The following is a 22839-nucleotide window of genomic DNA, read 5'->3' as shown; positions in this document are numbered from 1 at the left end:
GTTAAACTATTAGGTGCCACTCGATTCCTGTCATTTTTTGCTACACCAGACTAACACAGCTATCCCTCTGAAAATCAGTCATAGCCTTGCTGATTTTAACTATGTTTTCTCTAATAAATCCAATTTCTGAAGTGTTTCGTCTTTTCTTTGTGTTTTGACTAGATTGTAAACTCCATAGAGCGCTGCATACATCTAATAGCACTACAGAAATAATAAGCAGTAGCGGTAAGATGACTGTCACTACTGTGGTGATCACTTCTAATTGAAGGAGCAATGCTGAGGGTAAGCTTCAGTTTATTTCTGTTTGGTGATAGCACAAGCATTGTTTAGTCATGTTTGGTGTGGGGGCATATATACAAAAGAGGGAAAGTGCAGATTAAAAAGTATAATTCTTTTGTTTCAAATATATATATATATATAAAACAAATACATAATTTTTTTAGACTTGGCCAAGGATGAGCACTTTGGTGCACCATATACATTCTGTAATATATGCAAAACAGTTAATCTAGCAAAATCAAATTATTCACCTTGTTTCTTCATAGCTCACTGTTATTTTCTGTACAGTAATGTTTGAATGTTAAAGCTATTTATAAGCAGAAAGCCACCCAGAATCAAGTCATAGTTTTATGATCTTCCAATCTTTCAAAAGATAACACATTTGCAAAAGGAGACATTTTAAACATATATGGAGGCTTCCCACCACTGCTCAGACCTGGGTGCCACCAATGCCAGGCTGCACTACAGTGGATCCATCTCTTACTAAACCAGATCACTCAATTGTGCCTATCCCAGTAAAAAGCATTATGTGCAGTCCATTTCCCTTCAATTATTAATGAATACTGCTTATCCTGAATTTGAATATTCAAATGAACTGTAGAGTCCATTGGCTGCACCTATGGTTCTGTTTCATCAATGTTCTCATCAGGACAGCAGTAATACTCCACAAAACAGATCTGTCCATCTTCATTCCGGATCATGTACTGCAAGGAGAGAAATCCCCGGTTATCGGTTCGAATAGACACTTTACAGGATAATGCCAGGGCCTTAGTAGATGGCTTCAGCAAAGATACCTTGTACCTGCAGGAAAAGAATAATAAAACTAAGTTTTTAATACACACAGCTTACACAAGTCAAACAGAGGTTTCTAGGAGCTGCATTAGTCTGGGAGAAAAATGGAATTGTTTGCAGGTTGTGATAACTTTGCTTTGGTTGGTTCAATAAAAAATGTCTCAAGAAGAGGCATACATGAGCTCTTGAGTCCACAAAGATCCATTCTTCAGTCATCTGAAGCTGCCCATCTGAAGCTATCCAGAAACCTTAAGGAGGGAACTACTTAGTTTCAAATGGTCTATGTTGGCCCCCAAACAATTCTCCAGCCTATAAAAGAATAAGTCAACAACAAAACTACAGGATGGACCGAAAAAAGGTATGGATGTTCAAATTTATAGAAAGATAAACTGAGGTTGCATCTGTCCCAGAATAGTGCAAACACAGCCAAGTAAATTCATAAATATAGGGTAAAGCTTTTTAATGTCTGCATGGTAGCGGAAGACTTCTAAATCTAGGTTGCAAATGGTAGTCATAAAAACTCTATATCCATTAGTTTTCATCAGAAGATCACCCAGCAGAGAGATTTATACCATCCTGAAAATTGTTAATTTCTGAAGAATGCTAAAAGTTAATATCTTTGCTTTCTTTGATCTTCCACTGTTTTCCCAATACCAAAAGAATGCCATACTTAGTTACAAAAACTAGTATGTATAAAACTTATCACGACTTGATAAGATGCACCTCACAATAATCTAAAATCATTAACTGCAAAATTAAATAGCCAATTCAACTTTTCTTTTATAAAGACAACTTTTACCACCAGCTGAGAGCCCCATGCCAATAAAAGCAGCATGACATTTTGAGATTAATCTCTCCCCTTGATGCTGTTGCCATACATCTGCATTACTAAGTCCAGGATCTCTCGAGCTGGTCATCAGTTAACAGTGCTGCTGCTGCTGCTGCTGCTTACGAATATGTAACATCATCATCAGAATGGGAAAGAATAATAACCTTAAGGCAAATGGCTAATTTATCAAAGTTATTTAATTCATTTTAGAAGACATTTAAATAGAATATTTAGTTATATCACTTTATCCTGTAACTTAGCATAAAGTTACCAAGCGAAGTTGAGAGAAAAATAAATGTGTCAGCAGTTCAGTGCCAGCAGAAGCATAGGTTTGAGGCCAACAGTTTATATCCTTTATTTATTTTGATTTATAATCTGCTTTTCAAGCACTTCAAAGTGGATTACATTCAGGTACTATTGGTACTTCCTTATACAGTCTAATAGAGAAATGTACTAAGCCACAATAGTTTATCACAGGAAGGGACAAATATCACAGGGGAGCATCCCCATGATATTTGACTCCTCCCTAACAAACTATCAAGTGGTACTGTGGCACAAACGTGTGACAAAAAAATCATACCACAGAACGGGGCCTTCCCAAGCAATGGCGGCCCCCCTCGATCAGGGTCACCATCTCTTATAGGGCCCAAAGCCCTAGAAATACCCCCCTCCTTTCACATAGCAAAAAACCACTCCAGGGACCTTGGAGGCCCCCCCACCCACTCCCCTTGCTGCCACCTTCAGAGGTGGCCCTGGCCCCAAAAATAAAAAACAATGTAACCCCACCTTTAGGAGCAGGTTGTGCTCTGATGGGGCCATAAGAGAATTTGAGCTTGGCTCTTTGGGGCTAGAACCCTGGCTGGATGGACCTCAGTCTCTTTCCTCCCCAAGGTGTGAGTTCTTTTATTTGGTGGGAGGAAAGTTTCCTTTCAGAACCCCGAACGCTAAAGTTGGGTGGTAATTTTTTATATCCCCTTGGAGAGGGGTACACTATTGTTATAGATCCCACTGTGAGTTATATGTGCCAAAAAACACTCCAGACCCAGAGTAGTATTCCAACATAAAGTTTACTGATAGGTAAGTAGATGTGAATAGGCGCAAATGACTCGTCCTTAGTTCCACAGGAAAGCGACTTGGTAACCGTTCCTTCTCTCAGTCTATGCGGGAGTATTACTTACATGGACCTGAGGAAAAGTGAAGGCCCAGGTGGACAAGTACCCTTTTACCAACCCGGGATAACAATGGGCAAAACAATCTTGGCCCAGAGTGGTGAAATTTACCTCACTCTCTCCCTAGGGCAAAGACTCCGAGTGGGCATCCTCGAGGATGGCAAGTATTTACAGTCAGATTAGTTCCTCGTTCTTATCCTTGTTCTCTGGATCTCTAATGGGAGGGATCCTCCTAGGAACCATAGCTCCGGTAGGAAGGGGCAGCCAACCTCTTCTTCGTAAGTCTCAAAAAAAAAAATCTCTTCCCTTCTAACTGAAATCATCAATGGAAGGTCCTGGCATCGCCTCTACCACCTCTGTCTTCTTCGAGGATATGGACGGGCAGGTCTTCCCTAACCTATGCAGCCCCAGACCCAGGGCTCCCCAGTCACTGAGCCCAGGACGTGTACAGGATTCCACCAGGCTTCCTACAAATCCCAGAAAACAATCCAGTGGGGAAATCCCAGCCAGTGGGTGGTCTGAGAGGAACACCCTCCTAAACCTGATCGGTGTCCTTAGGCTGGGTGAGCCTGGCTCCTCTGATTGGGCCTGCAAAATCCAATGAACCCCCCCCCCCAAAAGCTCTTTTTCAACTTCTTAACCGGAAGCAAACCAAAATGGACTGCCCACAGACTCCCTCTAGGGAGTCGCTTAAAAACTTCAGGGGGATGACCATCCCAGCACCCTCAAAGGGAGGGGCTGTATTTGCATGGTATCCTCCCCCTCAAGTAACCTATACTGTTCTATCTATAATATGCACTTGCCCAGGGCTTACTGGTAACATGACCATAGTGTTATATATATATATATATATATACACATACTCTGGAGTACATTGATTCTTAGATACTCCAGAGAGGCAGCAAGCATAAAGTACATCTTAGCAATACAGCAAAATAGTAAAAGAGGCAAAAAAAAAGAAAAAAGGGGAACGGGGAGGCAGCTTCCATAGCTTCAGGAAAATAGATGCATTACTCAGTCCAGACAGCAATACATCCAGTGTCCGCTTCTGTGAAATAGTGATCCACCATTCTCCACATGGTGACCCAGCTACATGTCCTTCGGTATCATCTAGCTGCCTCCTCCATTGTAGCGATAATAAAGAGACACAGTGTGCCACCAAAAAGTGACGTTGAGATTAGCTAAATTTTTCCAGTATAACAATACCAATTTAACGGCAATAGACAACAAAAATTCTAGTAGCTTCCTTTGAAAAGGTGGGAGAGGTGGCTGAAAAACAAGAGATCTGAGGACAACAAGATTATAGGACAGTGGACAAGATATACGCAGCATCTTAGAAATCCTAATCCTGACATCATACCAGTAAACCTTAGTGGCTGGACAATGAAATAGAAGGTGGGAAAGAGCAGCCTCAGGGGCCTTACATGACTAACAATGATGAGTCCTAGACAAACCGGCCTTAAATCTGGTCCAGGGAGTCCACACAGTATGGTGTACCAAGAAGTTCATGCACTGAGTGAGATGGGAAGATAATGAAACCCGAAGAGATTTATCCCAAAACAAGGACCAGCGAAACCATTAGGGATAGATAAGTCATGGGCCCAGACTACCTCCACCCCCATACAATGTGGAAGGGTGTGTAATTTAAAATATCTATAAACGCAGTAAGCACTGTGTCCATTGACAGTTAACCCACGGAGTACAGTGAGAACCTGAGGGAGTTGACTCAACAACTGAGTATCCAATGAAGCCTGAGAAAGGCAGGAAAGGAGCTGGGCCCATCGAAGGAACTGAGACAGAGGTAATTGAAACTTAACCTGCAGCTCCACAAATTGGAGTGTGCAGCGGACATGATACAAATGAGATGGAGACCAATACCAGCTGTTTTCCAAATGGGCCAATTAATGGTACAACTCTGACATTAGAAAGGCCAAATGTGAGTTGAGAAAAAAGGGAAAAAAATGGCGAACACAGAAAAACCATACCCAACTTAGTGACCTACAGAGCACAATTAACCCACAATAAAAGACTCATTAATAAGGCAAAGAAAGAATTATACTCAAATAAAATCCAAAATTCCAACACAATTCCAGGACCCTATTTTCCATTGTGCAGAAATTAACCAAATCCACTACTGATCAAAAATTCCCATTACCAGAAATCAGATGCAATGAAATTGCACACTTTTTTAACGATAAAGTACAAATCTTATTACCAATAACTTCAATAACAACCCCCAACCCATCAATATGAGAAAAAAAGAAATCCCCCACTGGGCTGATTTTGAATTAATTTCATCTTTTGAAATCCAAACCATAATCAGTAACATGAACCCTGCTAGTCATCCTTTAGATAGCATCCCCACGCACACATTGAAGTCCTTAAAAATCACAATCACTAACACTATTACAGAAATTGTTAACCTGTCTCTGTCAGAAGGTAATTACCCAGACAAGCTAAAATCAGCAGTAATAAACCCTATTTGAAAAAAAAAAACCAATCTTGATCCAGACATTCTGAATAATTACCGTCCTATCTCTAACCTACCGTTCCTCGCTAAAATTATAGAAAAAGTTGTTCACACACAACTCACTGAACATTTGGAAAAAACCAATATTTTGTTCCCTTCACAATTTGGTTTTCGAAAGCATCTCAGCACTGAAACTCTCCTTCTCTCCCTCAATGATAGAGTTCTAAGAGGCTTTAACAATGGCCAAAGTTACTTATTGGTTCTGCTTGACTTATCAGCCGCCTTCGACACCGTAAACCATGACATACTTCTGGACCGTCTAACAGAAATTGGGCTCACAGAAAAAAGCACACCAATGATTTTCATCCTACTTAGCAAATAGGAACTATCAAGTAAAAATTAACAACTCCCTTTCCGACAAAATTCTTCTCAAAACCGGTGTCCCGCAGGGTTCATCGCTATCTGCCACGTTATTTAACATTTATCTGCTCCCTCTCTGCTACTTACTCGCTGGTCTCGGCTTAACTCATTTTCTTTATGCCGATGACATACAAATACTAATTCCAATTCAAAATACCCTAGACTCAACTTACAAGAAAACCTCTATGTACCTGTCCATAATCAATTAACATTGATAGAACAGTAATCATACCACTACAGAGAAAAACTAACTTAACCATCCTCTCCCCATTAAAACTTGAAGACCATGTATGTGACCTGGGTATCATTATTGATAGTGAATTAAACTTCAAAACACACATCACAACAAAAATAAAAGATGGATTTCACAAATTATTAATACTCCGATGACTTAAATCCTTCTTAAATTCAACTGATTTCAGGACTGTACTACAGCTACTCATATTCACCAACATTGATTATTGCAATTCTCTCCTGCTTGGCCTACCTCTTTCTACCATCCGCTCTCTACAAATACTCCAGAATGTGGCAGCAAGGATTCTAACCGGCACCAAAAAAATACGAACACATCACACCTATTTTAATATCACTGCATTGGCTTCCAATAAAATCACGAATAGAATACAAGATTCTTACCTTAGTACACAAAATTATATACGAAGAACAGACAAGCTGGTTGAATGCAGCAATTAAACTTAACATTCCAAAACGAAATCTCCACTCAGCAAACAAAGGTTTACTAACAAACCCTCTGTTCGATCGGCTCAATTCTCACAAGTGCGCGAGCATGCAATATCACTCACAAGCCCCAAACTATGGAACGCACTCCCCTCTGATCTAAGATTACAAATGAATCTCAAAACTTTCAAAAAGGACTTAAAGACCTGGCTCTTCTCAACAGCATATCAAGATGCCTAACATACTACTCTCCCTATTTTTAAATATGCCCTAGAGGCCTCTGTAATCCTAACTCTTAATCCTGCCTTTTAACTGATATTTCTGCTCTAGTAATGTTAAATTTAATGTGCTCTTATTATGAATAACATTTGTACTTGTATTTTAAGATTTTGGTGTATTTTTTCATTCAAATGTGCAATATTTTTAATATTTTAATATTTTACTTATTTTATTAATTAATGAATGTATACTGATTGATGCACGGATTTACGCGAGCAGGGCCTTGTGCGCTGGTGCGCCTATGTTCCATAGGCCTGCTGGCGCGCGCAGAGCCCCGAGACTCGCGTAAGTCCCGGGGTTTTTCGAGGGGGGCGTGTCGGGGGCGGGGCTGATCGGCGTGGCGTTTTGGGGGCGGGACGCGGCGTTTCAGGGGCGGGCCCGGGAGCGTGGTTTCGGCCCGGGGGCGTGGCCGCGCCCTCCGGAACCGCCCCCAGGTCGCGTCTCGGCGCGCTAGCGGCCCGCTGGCGCGCGGGGATTTACTTCTCACTCCGGGAGGCATAAATCCCCCGACAAAGGTAGGGGGGGGGTTTAGATAGGGCCGGGGGGGTGGGTTAGATAGAGGAAGGGAGGGGAAGGTGAGGGGAGGGCGAAAGCGAGTTCCCTCCGAGGCCGCTCCGATTTCGGAGCGGCCTTGGAGGGAACAGCGGCAGGCTGCGCGGCTCGGCGCGCGCCGGCTACACGAAATCGGCAGCCTTGCGCGCGCCGATCCTGGATTTTAGCGGCTACGCGCGTATCTACTAAAATCCAGCGTACTTTTGTTTGCGCCTGGTGCGCCAACAAAAGTACGCGAAGGCGCACTTTTTTAAAATCTACCCCAGTGTGTGGAGAAACATCACTGGTTGCATTAACAGAGAATAACTCCACAATAAAAGATGCTATTTTCATCTGAAAGGCAGCATCATCAAGCAAGGCTGCATTAAACCACCAGCTAGAAATACTAGGCAGAGGTAGATTCCAATGTAGAGAAAGAGAGACCAGAGCATGGTCAGAAATAAGAATGGGGAAATGTTAGAAGAGTGAGGAGTGCAGTAAAGAAGAAGAAACTAAAAAGTAGTCAATATGAGAATAAGAATGGTGAGGAAACGAAAAAAAGGTAAAGCCTTTGGCTGTGGGGTGTAAAGGTCTCCAAGGATCCACCAAATGGTAGGTATAAATGAAATTCAGAACTGCTGCGTGAGGCACAGAAAGTCTAGCAGGACTAGAGGATTGACAATTCATGACCAAATCAACAGGCTGATTAAAATCCCCCCTCCAATAACAGGAACATCAGCATAATTACATAACAAAGTAGAGATATCAACATAAAAAGTAGATGCATCCATTTTAGGGGCATAAATAAGTTGTAGAGGCAATGCTTTATGGACCAAAATTGCTACCCCACCACATCTTATGAACTGTGGAAGCAAAAAAAACTTGACCCACCCAATCTTGATGCAGTTTAAGTGATTCGGCAGCAGATAGATGGGTTTCCTGCAAAAAGACTATATCCAGGTGTACAGATTTTAAAGTATGCCAGGAATTTATTTATTTTTTTTACACTTGATGCAGTGGTTCATACCATTCACATTCAGGGTAAAAAGTTTTACATCGTTAGCCATGACATAGAGGACAGGCAATGACAATGCTGCAAGTAAACCAACAATGGCACCAAGACAAAGACAATCAGGAGAGCCAGAATGGGAAATCCGGAAGGAAACTCCAAAGAAGAAAGGAAACAAAACATAAATAGAAGTGAAAAGAAATGAAAAAAGCACACTAAAATGAGTACTATAGTGTTCCCAATGAAGAGGAAAAACGAGAGATGGAGGTGGTGGGGCAAGGAAACAGACAACTCAATCCTCCGCAAAAGGCAAATGAACTCTCAAAGTTGTTTCCCAGTTCAATTATTAGAGAGAAGAGAGAAAAGAGAAAGGGACACTCAAAAGGAGAAGAAACAAAAATACATCAAAAACACAAAAGAGAACCAACATGTCTCTGACTTCGAGACAACTGAGATAAACAGTGGCACAGGCAATACACTATGACATGAGATGCATAGGAAAAATAAAACTTATCAATACATAGGCCAATGGCTAGGAAAAATGTCCATGAGAATCATGCGAAGGAACCACGCCAACCAAGGAGAATAGCGATGAAGGTCTCACTTAAAAATATCAGTCATAGACAACATCAGAGAATGAAAAAAAGAAAAAGAAAAATTCAGGCATCGAAGACACATCCAGCCATCAGCAAACAGTTATGAAATAAAAAGGCCATTGACAGAAAGACCAAAAAACTGCCAAAGGAGAAAAGGAGGCTCCGACATGCATGGACAGTCCGAGCCGCAGTATAAAGAAAAAAAACAAAACAAAACTCGGAGCACCTCTTCGTGCCCACAAAATGGGGACGCAGGCACAGAGAGCACAGTCAAGGGGAAAAAGATGAGAAAATGGCGGCACCGGGCAGCATTCAAGTGACCATAGGGGAAGTCAGCTGGAGGCCATCAAGGTAGGCAATTAGTGCAGCCAGATCTTCATAGGATCAAGAAGAATTATTATGAGTGACTCGCATTCTAGCCGGATAGAGCAGTCCATATTGTGCTCCAACCTCCCACAATCGTGGTCTCAGGCCCTGAAAAGCTTTCCTGCGGGCGGCAGTGGTCTTAGCCACATCTGGAACATAGAGCAAGTGCATGTTGTTAAACAGGATAGGCGACTTAGCCTTTGCAGCTGCCAAGATTGTCAAAACGTGTTGGTAGGGCAAAAGCTTCAAAATGATGGACTGCAGGTGGGAAGCTTGAGAGGCTGGACGCGAGGGGATCTTATGCACCTGCTCAATCTCTAGCAGGAGCTCAAATTGTAAACCCAGACTAGCAGGAATTAGCTGGCGAAGAAAAGGCAGGATGTCAGCACCCTCCCAGCCTTCAGGCACTCCAAGAATATGAAGATTATTGCCCCGGTTGCGATTTAAAAGATCCTTGAAATCCTGCTGCAAAGAGGTAAGTTTCTGTGAAAGGAGCTGAAGGTCAGCTACAGTCGCCTCACAAGAATCATATCCAAACGCAGTGCCAGGGCTGCAATATTAGCAGTGAGATCCGATAGTTCTAGCTTGATGGCACAAGTGGTTTCTGTGTTATGGCACAGCATATCTTTCAGCTGTTGCAACTCACAGAGAATAGTGTCCTGAGGCAACAAGGAATGCCCCACTGGCACCTTCTCCAGAGAGGGAGGGTCGTGCTAGGTCCTCTTTGACGCGGAGGCAACAATCTTCCCAGACTTTGTAGCAGCATCATAGAAAAGTTCACAGCAGACCCAGTGAGCAGTACGTGAAAAAAGGGCAACAGATAAATAAAAAGAGCAGAGAGTTTGAGGAGCTAAGAGTTTAAGCAGCCATCTTCCTTGGTGCTCACCAGCGCTCCTCCCTCCCCAATATATATAACATAATATATACCCAAACTTTAGGCAATATATCACTTTGTTCATGCCCAATATTAACAAACATGAAACACACCTAATGGAGTGGGGTACAAGCACAAATCAATTTCTCTGAAACAATTCTCTTTATTATGTTTAGAAAAATATCAAAAACATATTCATATTACATTAGCCATTCATAAAATATACATTATATACTCAAGTGTTTTTCTCCCCAAGTATTATTTAAAAACATTCTCACTAACATTCATACACACTCAAACACACCCTATTCATTAACAGGGCCCTCGTTTCATCTTACGGCTTCAACAGGGGAATTTGAAATCAGTGCTTTACAAATGTTCTTAGTATACCAATGTGCCGAGTTATTAGATACACCACTGGTCTTCCTTAAAACTCCAATATTCCTTGTTTGAAACTGAAATTCCTTGTCTGCATAGATGCTCACAATCCGCTGTCTTCATACCTCACATTAAACATCAAAAAAAGTTAAATTTAGCTCTTCAGTGCTTCATACTTCCATTACACCGTCCATTTAATCACCACCAAACTGTTTTCTTCCGCTGGCTGCTACCAATATCCTCCATAAAACTCAGTATTTCATACTTCCATTGTGCCTTCTCCGCGGAAGTGTAACCTCAGGACGCTTAGTCTGTCATGCCTTCCTTCGGCATTTCTCACGGCTTTACAAACGCGTTTCATGTTTGTTTATAAATTGGCTCAACTAAAAATTCTCTAGTGGAAATGGGAGCATAACCAAATATTAGTTCACTACTCTGTAAAAATTATAGGTGCATGGCCCAATTAAATTGAATGCCTTAGATATATTCTCTAAATTGACTCAATCAAGACCCTCTGATGGAAATGGAAGCATAACTAAATGATGGCTTGCTACTTTGTAAAAATTACAGGTGCATGGCCAAGATAAATTTAATGTCTTAGATAAGATGGTCCTTTTTGTTTATTTTTTAAAATTCAAATTATAGGCCAGACCATTAAAATAAAAAATACTGCTGTTCCATCAGTAATTCTTCTGTCAATTGGAGGCAGAGAATACTGGCTTAATCTGGTCTGTGATCAACATAGGGACCTTTATAACATAAGGTCAATTAAGGTTTAACTGTTGCATACATTATATTACAAAAAATAAATCCCTCAAGAGAATAGAATGGAAGGAGGAGGCCAAAGTGTGAAAAATTAGTTAAATAATATATTAGGATTGGGAACTATAGAATATTACACATTAAAAAGACATTAAAAGAATAAAAATAACTTAGAATCAGCTATAGAGATAGATGAGGAACATCAGCAGGAAGCGTATCCTAGATTACAACTATTAAATAAGAATTATGGGACAGCAGGGAGTGAGAGAGACTTGGGATTTCTGTCATCTGCAACAGATAATTTATTTACCAGCCAATAACTGAGGGGCTATGAGGCCATGCAACCTCTCAGCCAATGTCCAAACTGTAGCATATAACCAGAAACATTTATAACATCCCTTTGCAACTGGCAAGCCCATCAGTTGAAAGAAATTATGAGATATATGTATATGTTTTAGGTCTCACTGCAGTTCAGTATATTTGGAAATCATACTTTGAAATAGAATTTACTATCAGTCCTATATAATGTCACTTCTCACTAGTGGCTCACCTGTTGGTCTGGGTCTGACTACAATGAAAAGCTTCCATCAGATCTGAGTCCTTGGGGTAGTCCAGATGTGTACTTCCTGCATCTCCAAATGTGGATAATCTAAAATACAAAATCAGGAGAGTGGAGTCAGAGAAAACTTGCCAATGTAGCCTAATACAACAATAAAAAAACAAAACTTTTAACTAATTGGAGGTAAAAAATGACAATGTTTAAGGATGCAAATTTACAAACTTTTAAATTAGGAACAATAATGGGGCCTGCAAAACAGGCTTTTATTGATACACGCAAGACGAGTAATAAAGTTAAAAGAATAAAAAAGCTTAAGAAAAGATTAGTGAATAAGAAGCCTTTCAATTCTAAAATCATGCCTCCATACTGCTTTTTCCTTGAAATTCTTTAAGAAAATTGTTTTTGTTCCTTAAACTGCATATTTAAAATCTTAAGAGGTGGCAAATATGCCAAGCAACTGTATTTGAGATTTGTTTCCCATGATTTACCTATACGCGACTAATATCTTGTTTTGTACAAATTCTACGAGGTTTCTTTTGCTAAACTGCGGATTGCCTTGGAAATCCTGCACATGCATGAAGACCTCAGGTTTTTCTATTGTGTGCTTGTTTACCACCTGTCTCAGTCTTGTTCGTTGTAAGCTCAATTCATCCTCTGTCTTTTGAGGATCTGGAGGGCGAATATATTGCAACATTTACAGTTAGATTTTAAAAGCATTGCTGGCGCAAAAACGGCCCCATACACGCGTATGTGGGCCGCATGCAAGCAACACGAATTTTAAGAATCCAGGAAGTACACGCATACATACCTGTGCATGCATCAAGAATATGGAGGCAGAAAAGGGGCGGAGAATGGGCATTCCAGGGTGAGGCCAAGACGTACGCACGTAACCCCTGAATTTTGCAAGGCTGACCATGGCAATGCGCGCCACCTTACGCAGGTAACTTTACTACTGGTCCTGATGAGGCACAACTAGGGGAAAGGTGAAGGGGAGGGAGAGAGAGAGACTCTGTATGTATATCCCACTGTAAGAGGGGTACTTTCAACTCAGGGTGGCTTTTGTTTTGGGGGGGGGGGGGGGGGGGAGGCGGTGTTACACTGGTCTGCCTAGGGTGCAAGGGTCTATATACTCTTGTGTTTACTTAATGTTTTGGGTACTTGCCAGGTACTTGTAACCTGGTTTGACTACTGTTGGAAACAGGATGCTGGGCTTAATGGACCCTTGTAGGGTAATGGACCCAGTATGGCAATTTCTTATGTTCTTATGACATGCAGGAGTTATGAGGAAATTGGTTCTTACCTTCTAATTTTTGTTCCTGGAATACCACATATCAGTCCAGACTTCTGGGTTTTTCCTTCTTTCCAGAAGATGGAGACAAAGGAAAAGAAGTTTACTGACCCTGACATATAACCAAGTGTGTCACCTTCAGTTCCTCAGTATTGACTTGTACTCAAGCGAAGATGATATTAACAACCTATGACTCCAAATCCCCATCAACGAGCAGGAGGAAGATGAAGCCTCAAGAAAAAAAATCAGAACCCTGTTCCAACAAGAACAAATAGAACTTCATAGAATCCATCAACATACTGCATCATATATTTACTGCCAAATATACTAACACCACAAGCGGATTCTTTTAATCAGGTGTAGCTCTGGACTGATCTGTGGTATTCCAAGAATTAAAATTAGCAAGTAAGAATCGATTTTCCTTTCCTGTTCATATCCCAGATAAGTCCAGACTCCTGGGATGTATCCAAGCTCCCATAAACAGGAATGTGATAGTCCTGCTCGTAGAACAGTCTCACCAAAGCCCATGTAATTTGAGGCATGGACATCCAACCGATAATGTCTGGCGAAAGTGTAATGACTTCAAAGTAGCCACCCTACAAATTTCTTGCAGAGACGCCTATTGACACTCGGCCCAGGAGGTCGCCTGAGACCAAATAGAGTGAGTCCTCAGACTCTCTGGTACTGGGTGACTCTTATAAATGTATGCCAAACCAATAGTCTCCTTTAGCCAATGCACAAGCGTAGCCTTGAATGCCTTGCAACCCTTCCTTGGCCCATTCCAAAGCATAAAGAAGTGATCCTACTTCCAGAAACTGTTAGTAGAGATATTTCAACAACGCCCACCTTACATCCAATACGCGAAGTTCCTTCTCGTGAGACGTAGATGAATCCAAATTCGGAAAAGCTGGAAGCTCCACTGTTTGACTAAGATGAAATACTGAAACATCCTTTGGTAGAAAGGAGGGTACCGTGCACAAAGAGACCCCAAACTCCATAATCTGTAAAACAAAAAGGGATCTCTACAGGACAACGCCTGAAATTCTGAAATTCTTCTGGTCGAACAAATGGCCACCAAGAAAACCACCTTGAGGGTTAAATCCTTAATATTCATCTTTTTCATTGGTTCAAACAGAGCCTCATACATCCCCCTCAAAACCAAATTAAGATTCCAAGAGGGACATATCCTTTGTTCCAGAGGTTGCAAATGCTTCACTCCCTGCAGAAAACAAATCACATCCAGATGCGAGGCCAGAGACATCCCCTGAACCTTACCTCGAAGACAGCCTAAAGTCATCACCTGCACCTGAAGAGAATTAAAGACTAGTCCTTTGACAAAACCCTTCTGCAGAAAAGTCGAAATATGTGAAACTGATGCATAAATAGACTGTACTCTCTGTTCGGTACCAGGCCTTGAAAATTCTCCAAATCCTCACATAAGCCAAGGATGTGGATGGTCTTCTGGCCTGCAGTAAGATCATGACGTCGTCCTTGGAATAACCCTTCCATCTCAAACGCTTCCTCTCAAAAGCCAAGTCGCAAAACAGAAGTGAGCCACCTGATCTGAAAATACTAGACCCTGATGAAGTATCTTCGGCAGGTGACTGAACCTTAATGGCCCGTCCACTGCCATGTTAAGAACATAAGAACATGCCATGCTGGGTCAGACCAAGGGTCCATCAAGCCCAGCATCCTGTTTCCAACAGAGGCCAAACCAGGCCACAAGAACCTGGCAATTACCCAAACACTAAGAAGATCCCATGCTACTGATGCAATTAATAGCAGTGGCTATTCCCTAAGTAAACTTGATTAATAGCAGTTAATGGACTTCTCCTCCAAGAACTTATCCAAACCTTTTTTGAACCCAGCTACACTAACTGCACTAACCATATCCACTGGCAACAAATTCCAGAGCTTTGTTGTGCGTTGAGTGAAAAAGAATTTTCTCCGATTAGTCTTAAATGTGCTACTTGCTAGCTTCATGGATTGCCCCCTAGTTCTTCTATTGTTCAAAAATGTAAATAACCGATTCACATTTACTCGTTCAAGACCTCTCATGATCTTAAAGACCTCTATCATATCCCCATCAGCCGTCTCTTCTCCAAGCTAAACAGCCCTAACCTCGTCAGCCTTTCCTCATAGGGGAGCTGTTCCATCCCCTTTATCATTTTGGTTGCCCTTCTCTGTACCTTCTCCATCGCAACTATATCTTTTTTGAGATGCGGCGACCAGAATTGTACACAGAATTCAAGGTGCGGTCTCACCATCGAGCAATATAGAGGCATTATGACATTTTCCGTTTTATTAACCATTCCCTTCCTAATAATTCCTAACATTCTGTTTGCTTTTTTGACTGCTGCAGCACACTGAGCTGACGATGTTGACCAGATCCATGAACCAGGGTCGACATGGCCACTCCAGAGCCACCAGAATCACCTGGCCCAGATGTTTCTCTATCTGCCAAAGCACCTTGCCCATAAGTGGCCATGGAGGAAACAAAGAAGAATTCTCAGAGGCCACAGTAGAACCAGAGCATCAATTCCTTCTGCTCCATGCTCTTGCCTGCGACTGTAAAAATGAGGCGTCTTGGTGTTCTGTCGAGATGCTAAGTACATGTGGGGAATTCCCCATTTGACCCAAATGAGGTGCATCACTTCCTCTGACAGTTCCCACTCTTTGGGGTCTAGCCTTTTCTGACTGAGAAAATCCACTTGGACATTGTCTACCCCAGCTATGTGAGATGCTGCTAGGAGTGACAGATGTTTTGCCCAATGAACCAATTCCTGGGCATCCTGAGTCACTGCTGAACTCTTGGTTCCTCCCTGCTAGTTGATATAAGCTACCATTATTGCATTGTCCAATAGAGCATGCACCGGACAACCGCATAACTGTGGCAGAAAGGCAAGTAATGCAAAACGCACTGCTCTTGTCTCTAACCAATTAAAAGACCATGATGCCTCCTCCCTTTGACCATTGGCCTTGTGCCGACTGACTCTGGCACACTGCTTCCCCAAATGGAGAGGCTGGCATCCGTGGGCACTATCACCCAATTCAGGATCTCCAATTCTACTCCTCAATTCAGATTGTCTCGATCAAGCTGCCATGAAAGACTGAACCTGGAGTCCCCCCTGAGTGGAAGTGGAAGATGAAACTCCTTCAATAACAGATTTCAGTGGGAGAGGAGCATCCTCTGAAAAGGCTACATATGAACTCCAGTGTTGATGCCATAGAACCTAGGACCTTGACTTTGGGCACTGAAAGTCCCAAAAGGCAACGAACCTGACCCTGCAGTTTTAGAACCTTCTTCGTGAAAAACACCTTTCCTACCTGGGTGTTTAATCAAGCCCCTAGGTATTCCAGGGATTGAGATGGTGTGAGATGGCCCTTTGCTAGATTCACTACCCAGCCCAGAGATCTTAACTTCTGCAGGACATGCTGCATTGACTGCCGACAGAGATCTGCTGACTTTGCTCGAGTGAGCCAGTCATTGAGACATGGATGCACCAATACTCCTTCCCTTCTGAGCCCTGCCACCGCCGCCACCACCATTATCTTGGTAAATGTATGCGGTGCTGTTGCTAACCTGAAAGGAAGAGCACGAAACTGAAGATGTTCCACCAGAATCATGAATCATAGGAATCTCTGGTGCTCTGGCTTGATTGCTATATGGCAACGGTGCCGTAGACATTTACCAAGGTGATGGTAGTGGTGGCGCAGCCTTAGGAAGAGAAGGTGTGCTGGTGCATCCGTACCTAAATGACTGGCTAATTTGAGTGACATCAGAAGACCTGTCGGCAGTTGGTGCAAAAGGTGCTGCAATGACTGCAGTCATTGGGTTGGGTTAGTGAAATTCAGGAGCCTCTCCCTCTCCAGCACATAAAATCTCCAAGCTCTCCTATACTTCTGTATATCACTCTTCCATGGTGGTGGTTCCTGAAAGTGATTCATTTAAGCCATACTCCTGGAGCTGACCACCAGTGCAATATAGGTAAGCAGATAGGAGGGACAATCATGCTTGCATGCCACATTGTAACATGCATCTCAGGGATTGCCAATCCCTGCTCTATCACATAGCATCATATCAAAACTGAAAAAACCTTCTGCTTTACAAAAACCCTGGCTATCTTTTCCCCTGCAAGTGTCACTTTTAAAGGTATAGTACTGCTTTTTCTACTGAAGATCATGGTCATCTGGCCCTGCTTGCTTTAATACTTTGGTTCCTCTTAAACATTTTGGTAGATTAATTAATTTGGTAACTCCTTTAATTGCATGGTTTGGTTAACTGGAATACAATCTGAATGGTATTGATTTCTGTCTAATTGTAAATTTAACAGATATTTTTCTATATTATCGTAAATGATTCAGAAAATACTTTTCCTTATATAGGAAAATATTAATAAAAACAAAGTTTAAATTTATAGGAAAATTGGTTCTTACTTGCTAATTTTAGTTTCTGTAGTACCACAGATCAGTCCAGACTCCTGGGTTTTGCATACCTGCCAGCAGATGGAGACAGACAAAGTTTCACTGACACTGTACATAACCTAATGTGCCACCTACAGTCCCTCAGTAATGACCTGTACCCAAACCAAGATGAGAAATCACTACAAAACTTTAACCACAACTCCTCCCCCAACAAACAGGAGGATGGTGATGAGAATCATCTGAAACTTTCTTAAACACTCTGTTCCAGAAAGAGGATACAGAAACAGTGTGGTAACCACCAACAACTCTGCAATCATACAATCATAAGAATGAACAGAAGATTCTCCTTTCTCTTCAATGGATGGTTCTCTGGACTGATTTATGGTACTACAGGAATGAAAATGTTAGGATTCGTGGGTTAGTGGGCCCTTGGCCCTATAAGAGAGGTGGTACCGCCCATGGGGAGGAGCCCCATTGAGCCTCACCATCAGGAGGCGAGGTCAGAGCTATAGGTAGCACAGCCCAGTGAGTAGGAAGAGAGTAGGAGACTGAACTGTGGGAGAAAGGAGCCAGAAAGATCCCCCTGGTGGTGGAGTGAAGAACAGGCCCCGAGGAGCGAGAAGTACAGAGAGGGTGACCCCGGGGGCAGAGCCGCAGAGAGGGTGTCTGCACAGGAGGAATGACATAGATTACCCGAGAAACGGGGAACCCAGGGGTCTCCGGCAATGCAAGGGAACACTACCCCAAGGAGCGGGGAAGTGTGGTACAGTCTCGGAGTGTAGGCAGAATGCAACCCCGAGGAGCGGGGAGCAAGATGCATTAGCAGAAACAAGGCGTCGGCCCGAGGAGCGGAAGAGCGCTAAGCAGTCACAGTACACAAGCGCAGACCCGAGGAACGGGAGGCGTGGCTGGTCCCTAGCGATGGCAATGGCCTGCGGAGCGGGGTATACCAACGCTGGTTCTCCACGAAGCAGAGTAGCACGGCAATGGTCCACAGAGCAGGGTACACTGTACTGGAGACTCATGGGCAGCATAGTTTGGCAGTGGTCCGCAAAGCTGGGTACACCAAAGTAAGGGCTCACAAGCAGAGTAGTTTGGCAGTGGTCTGCAGAGTGGGGTACACTGAAGTGGAGGCTCATGAGCAGAATAGTTCCTGAAACTGCCCCCTGAGGAGCAGGGCAAGGTAGACAACATCCGAGGCGCAGGGCCCTCTGAGGAGCGGGTACCCAAGAGTGTCTCACGCCACGGGAAGCAGGAACCGACGTCCGTAGAGAGAGCAGCAGGATTCAGCAAGGAGGGAACTCATTGCCAAGTTGATTAGAGCCAGGCCCCATTGGTGCTTAAGAGTCCAGGGCTAGTGATGTCATCAAGGGGAGACAGCCCTGAGGTTCCCGCCCTGGCGTCCTTAAAGGAGGGTCATGGATCGCGCGCGTGCGCCTAGGGAGGTCCGGGAGAAACATGGCAGTTGGCAGCATCCTCGTCACCCTGGAGAGTCTTGAAACAGAGCCATGAGGGTCAGAGGCGGCTAGCCACAGCCGTGAGTCTTCCCATAGGAGAGAGGGCAGTGAGGCACAAAGTGAGTAATAGCGGTCGAGCCGTCTGCGACTGACGGTCATAACAGAAAATTAGCAGGTAAGAACCAATTTTCCCTGTTTGATCCCTGATCAGTCCAGACTCCTGGGATATACTTAAGCACCCCTAAATTGGATGGGACGCTGAGATTCCCGCTCGCGGAACACCTTCCCCAAACTTCATGGAGGTCAGAGTCCTGACATCCAAGCAATAGAGTCTGGCGAAAGTGTGCAGTGACTTTCAAGTAGCTGTCCTGCAAATCTCCTGCAGAGACACCTGCTATGCTTCCGCTCAAGAGGCAGCCTGAGAACGTGTCAAGTGGGCCCTCAACCCTTCAGGCATCGGTCGACCCTTAGATATATACATTGAACCTATTGTCTCCTTAAGCTAGTGTGCAATCATAGCTTTGGAGGCTTGACACCGCTTCTTTGGACCATTCTAGAGAACAAAAAGGTGATCTGATTTACAAAAATCATTCGTAACCTTCAGATACCTTAACAATGCATGCTTCACATCTAACAGCCTAAGTTCCCTTGCATGAGGTGTGGAAGCATTCAACTATGGAACACTGGGAGCACCATTGTCTGACTGACACGAAACACCAAAACCACTTTAGGCAGAAAGAAAGGCACCATATGCAATGACACCCCTGACTATGAAATTTGCAAAAAGGGATCCTGACATGATAAAGCCTGAATCTCAATACCCTTCTGGTCAAATGGCCACCAGGAAAATCACTTCAAGAGTCAAATCTTTCAAGGTTGCCCTTCTAAGCAGTTCAAATGGAGCCTCACACCAGACCGGACATGTTTTCCACACTGGGACACAAATTATTCGCCTCTCTCCCCTCCGAAGGAAACATATGACATTTGGATGCGCCGACAGTGCATAGCCCTGTATGGTACCTTAAAGACAGTTCAAAGCTGCTACCTGTACCCTAAGAGAGTTAAAAGCCAAACTCTTGACCAACCCCTCTTGCAGAAAAGTCAAAATATGCAATACCATCACTTCCAGAGTCTGCACTCTATTGGCGATTCACCTGGAATCAAAGACCTTCCAAACCCGCACATACATTAAAGACATGAAAGAATGTGGTAATGACCACCTCGGGATAATCTCTCCTCAGCTGTTGCCTCTCAAAAGCCAAGTCGCAAGTCAAAATTGAGCCGCCTGGTCCAAAAATATTGGTCCCTGATGGAGAAGATTCAGCAGAGGCTCATCTATGGCCCTGTTGATTAGATCCATGAACCAAAGATGACGTGGTCACTTCGGCACTACCAGTATCATGTCGTCTGGATGACCCTGTATCTGCCGTATCACCTTGCCCACCAGTGGCCATGGGGGAAAACCATAAAGCAGGACTTCTTGGGACCATGGAAGGACTAGCATATCAATGCCCTCTGCCCCGTGCTCTCTTTTCCTGCTGAAGAAACGGGAGGCCTTGGTGTTCTGTTTGGTCGCCATTAGATCCAGATGGGGAATCCCCCATTTGCCTCAAATGAGACGCATTGCCCTTTCTGAAGCTCCAACTCTCCGGGGTCTAGGGACCTTTGACTGAGAAAGTCTGCTTGAACATTGTCCACCCCGGCAATATAAGAAGCTGCTATTTGTTCCAAGTGCTGTTCCACCCAGAGAATCAAGTCCTAAGCCTCCCGGGCCACTGCCAGACTCTTGGTTCCACCTTATCAGTTGATGTATGCCACTGTCATTGCATTGTTTGACAAAAGTCTCACCGGACAACCACACAACAACGGCAGAAAGGCATGCAATGAGTATCTCACCGCTCTCATCTCTAACCGGCCTCTTCCTTTGATCACTGGCCCTATGCCTACTGATCCCAACACACCGCTCCCCAGTCCGAAAGGCTTGCATCGGTGGTAATCAGCACTCAATCCGGAATCTTCAGATCCACACCACGATCCAGATTGGCTTTCAGAAGCCACGACAGGCTCTCCCTGCCTTCCCCTTTAAGAAGAAGAGGAAGATGAAACCCCTCCAACAATAGATTCCAACTGGAAAGGAGAGCTCTCTGAAGGGGCTGCATGGCGCGAAAGTCCAAGGGACCAAGGCCAACGTCGAAGCCATAGAGTCCAGGACCTGTAAATAGTCTCATGCTTTGGGGACCGCCAATTCCAACAGATGACAAACTTGCCCCTGCAACTTCAACATTCTCTCCACCATCAGGAAAATTTTCCCTTTCCATGTATCAAACTGCGGTACTAAATACTTTAGGGTTTGGGAGGGGGTGAGATGATTCTTTGCAAGGTTCACTACCCAGCTCAATGACTGCAGTCATTGCATCACCTTTTGCACCAACTGCAGATAGGGTCTTCTGACGTCACTCGAATTAGCCAGTCATTTAGGTATGGATGCACCAGCACACCTTCTCTTCTTAAGGCTGCGCCACCACTACCATCACCTTGGTAAATGTCTATGGCACCGTTGCCATATAGCAATCAAGCCAGAGCACCAGAGATTCCTATGATTCATGATTCTGGTGGAACATCTTCAGTTTCGTGCTCTTCCTTTCGGGTTGGCAACAGCACCACATATATTTACCAAGGTAATGGTGGCGGCGGTGGCAGCGCTCAGAAGGGAACGAGTACTGGTGCAACCTTTACAATTATTACTCAATTCCGCTGCCAGATTAGTGTCCAACACAAAATGATTCGACCATATTACACCTGTTCTGTCTCATTTAAAATGGCTATCAATCTCAGATCGTGTTCATTATAAAATTGCCATGACTGTCTACAAATTATTGAGTCTGAACTCTCCTCCTTGGACTAATTCCCATCTTAGAATATACCAACCCAGTCGGCAATCAAGGTCATCACAGCGTGGCTTATTGGATGTACCTTCCGTCCGTCATGCCCATCTTGCTTCCACACAAGAAACTGCTTTTTCTGTAGCTGCTCCTTCCATCTGTTACACCTTACCTTACGAGATCTGGATGCAAAAAAAACCTCAAGACATTTAGGCTTTCTTTAAAAAGCTTCCTCCATCAATGTTCCTAGAGCAAGTTCCGAATATCTGATGCTGGTAATACTATGATATGCTTTATTTTGATGTTTTTGGCACATAACATGTTGTGTATGTTTGTTTGTATGTGATATAATTTTATGTATGTTTTAATGTAAATCGCTTAGACCATGAAACTTTTGTGTTGAGCGATTAATACATTTTAATAAATGGAAAAAAAAAATGAAAATGAAATGGTGCATTCATGTCTCGATGATTGGCTTACTCAAGCAAAGTCAACAGATCTCTGTTGGCAGTCGGTGCAGTCTTTCTTTGGTACCACAAAATATTAAATAGAGTACCTCTTTGTTCTCTGCTCTGCTCGTGGAACCACTACTATAGACCCCAATTGCCTCAGGTGGTCCGTTGTTCTTTGGACTGCTATGTGCTTGGTGAGAGTAGCACAAGGGTCATGATAAAGGCATCTCAAATGGGATGAACAAATTCTAACGAGTAGCTATCTTTGACCAAACTTAAGACCCACTGGTCAGTGGTAATTTTGCTCCACTCCTCGAAAAAGAGCATCAGACACACTCTGACAA

The 22839-nt window shown here is 43.3% G+C and overlaps 1 protein-coding gene across 1 annotated transcript in view; it reads right to left on the bottom strand.

The window, feature by feature from the left end:
• Positions 1 to 276: 276 nt before the first annotated feature.
• Positions 277 to 22839, bottom strand: part of RAD1 (RAD1 checkpoint DNA exonuclease) — a 65926-nt gene continuing 43363 nt past the window's right edge. Inside the window, 2 exon segments of the mRNA XM_029579003.1 lie at positions 277 to 1080; positions 11983 to 12081. Coding sequence (XP_029434863.1) covers positions 897 to 1080; positions 11983 to 12081 — 283 coding nt within the window. The 3' untranslated portion in view covers positions 277 to 896.

This window comes from Rhinatrema bivittatum, chromosome 1, assembly GCF_901001135.1.
Source record: "Rhinatrema bivittatum chromosome 1, aRhiBiv1.1, whole genome shotgun sequence".
NCBI classification, from domain to species: Eukaryota; Metazoa; Chordata; class Amphibia; order Gymnophiona; family Rhinatrematidae; genus Rhinatrema; species Rhinatrema bivittatum.
Note: the sequence above shows the minus strand (reverse complement) of the source record. Positions and strands in the feature narration are given on the sequence as shown.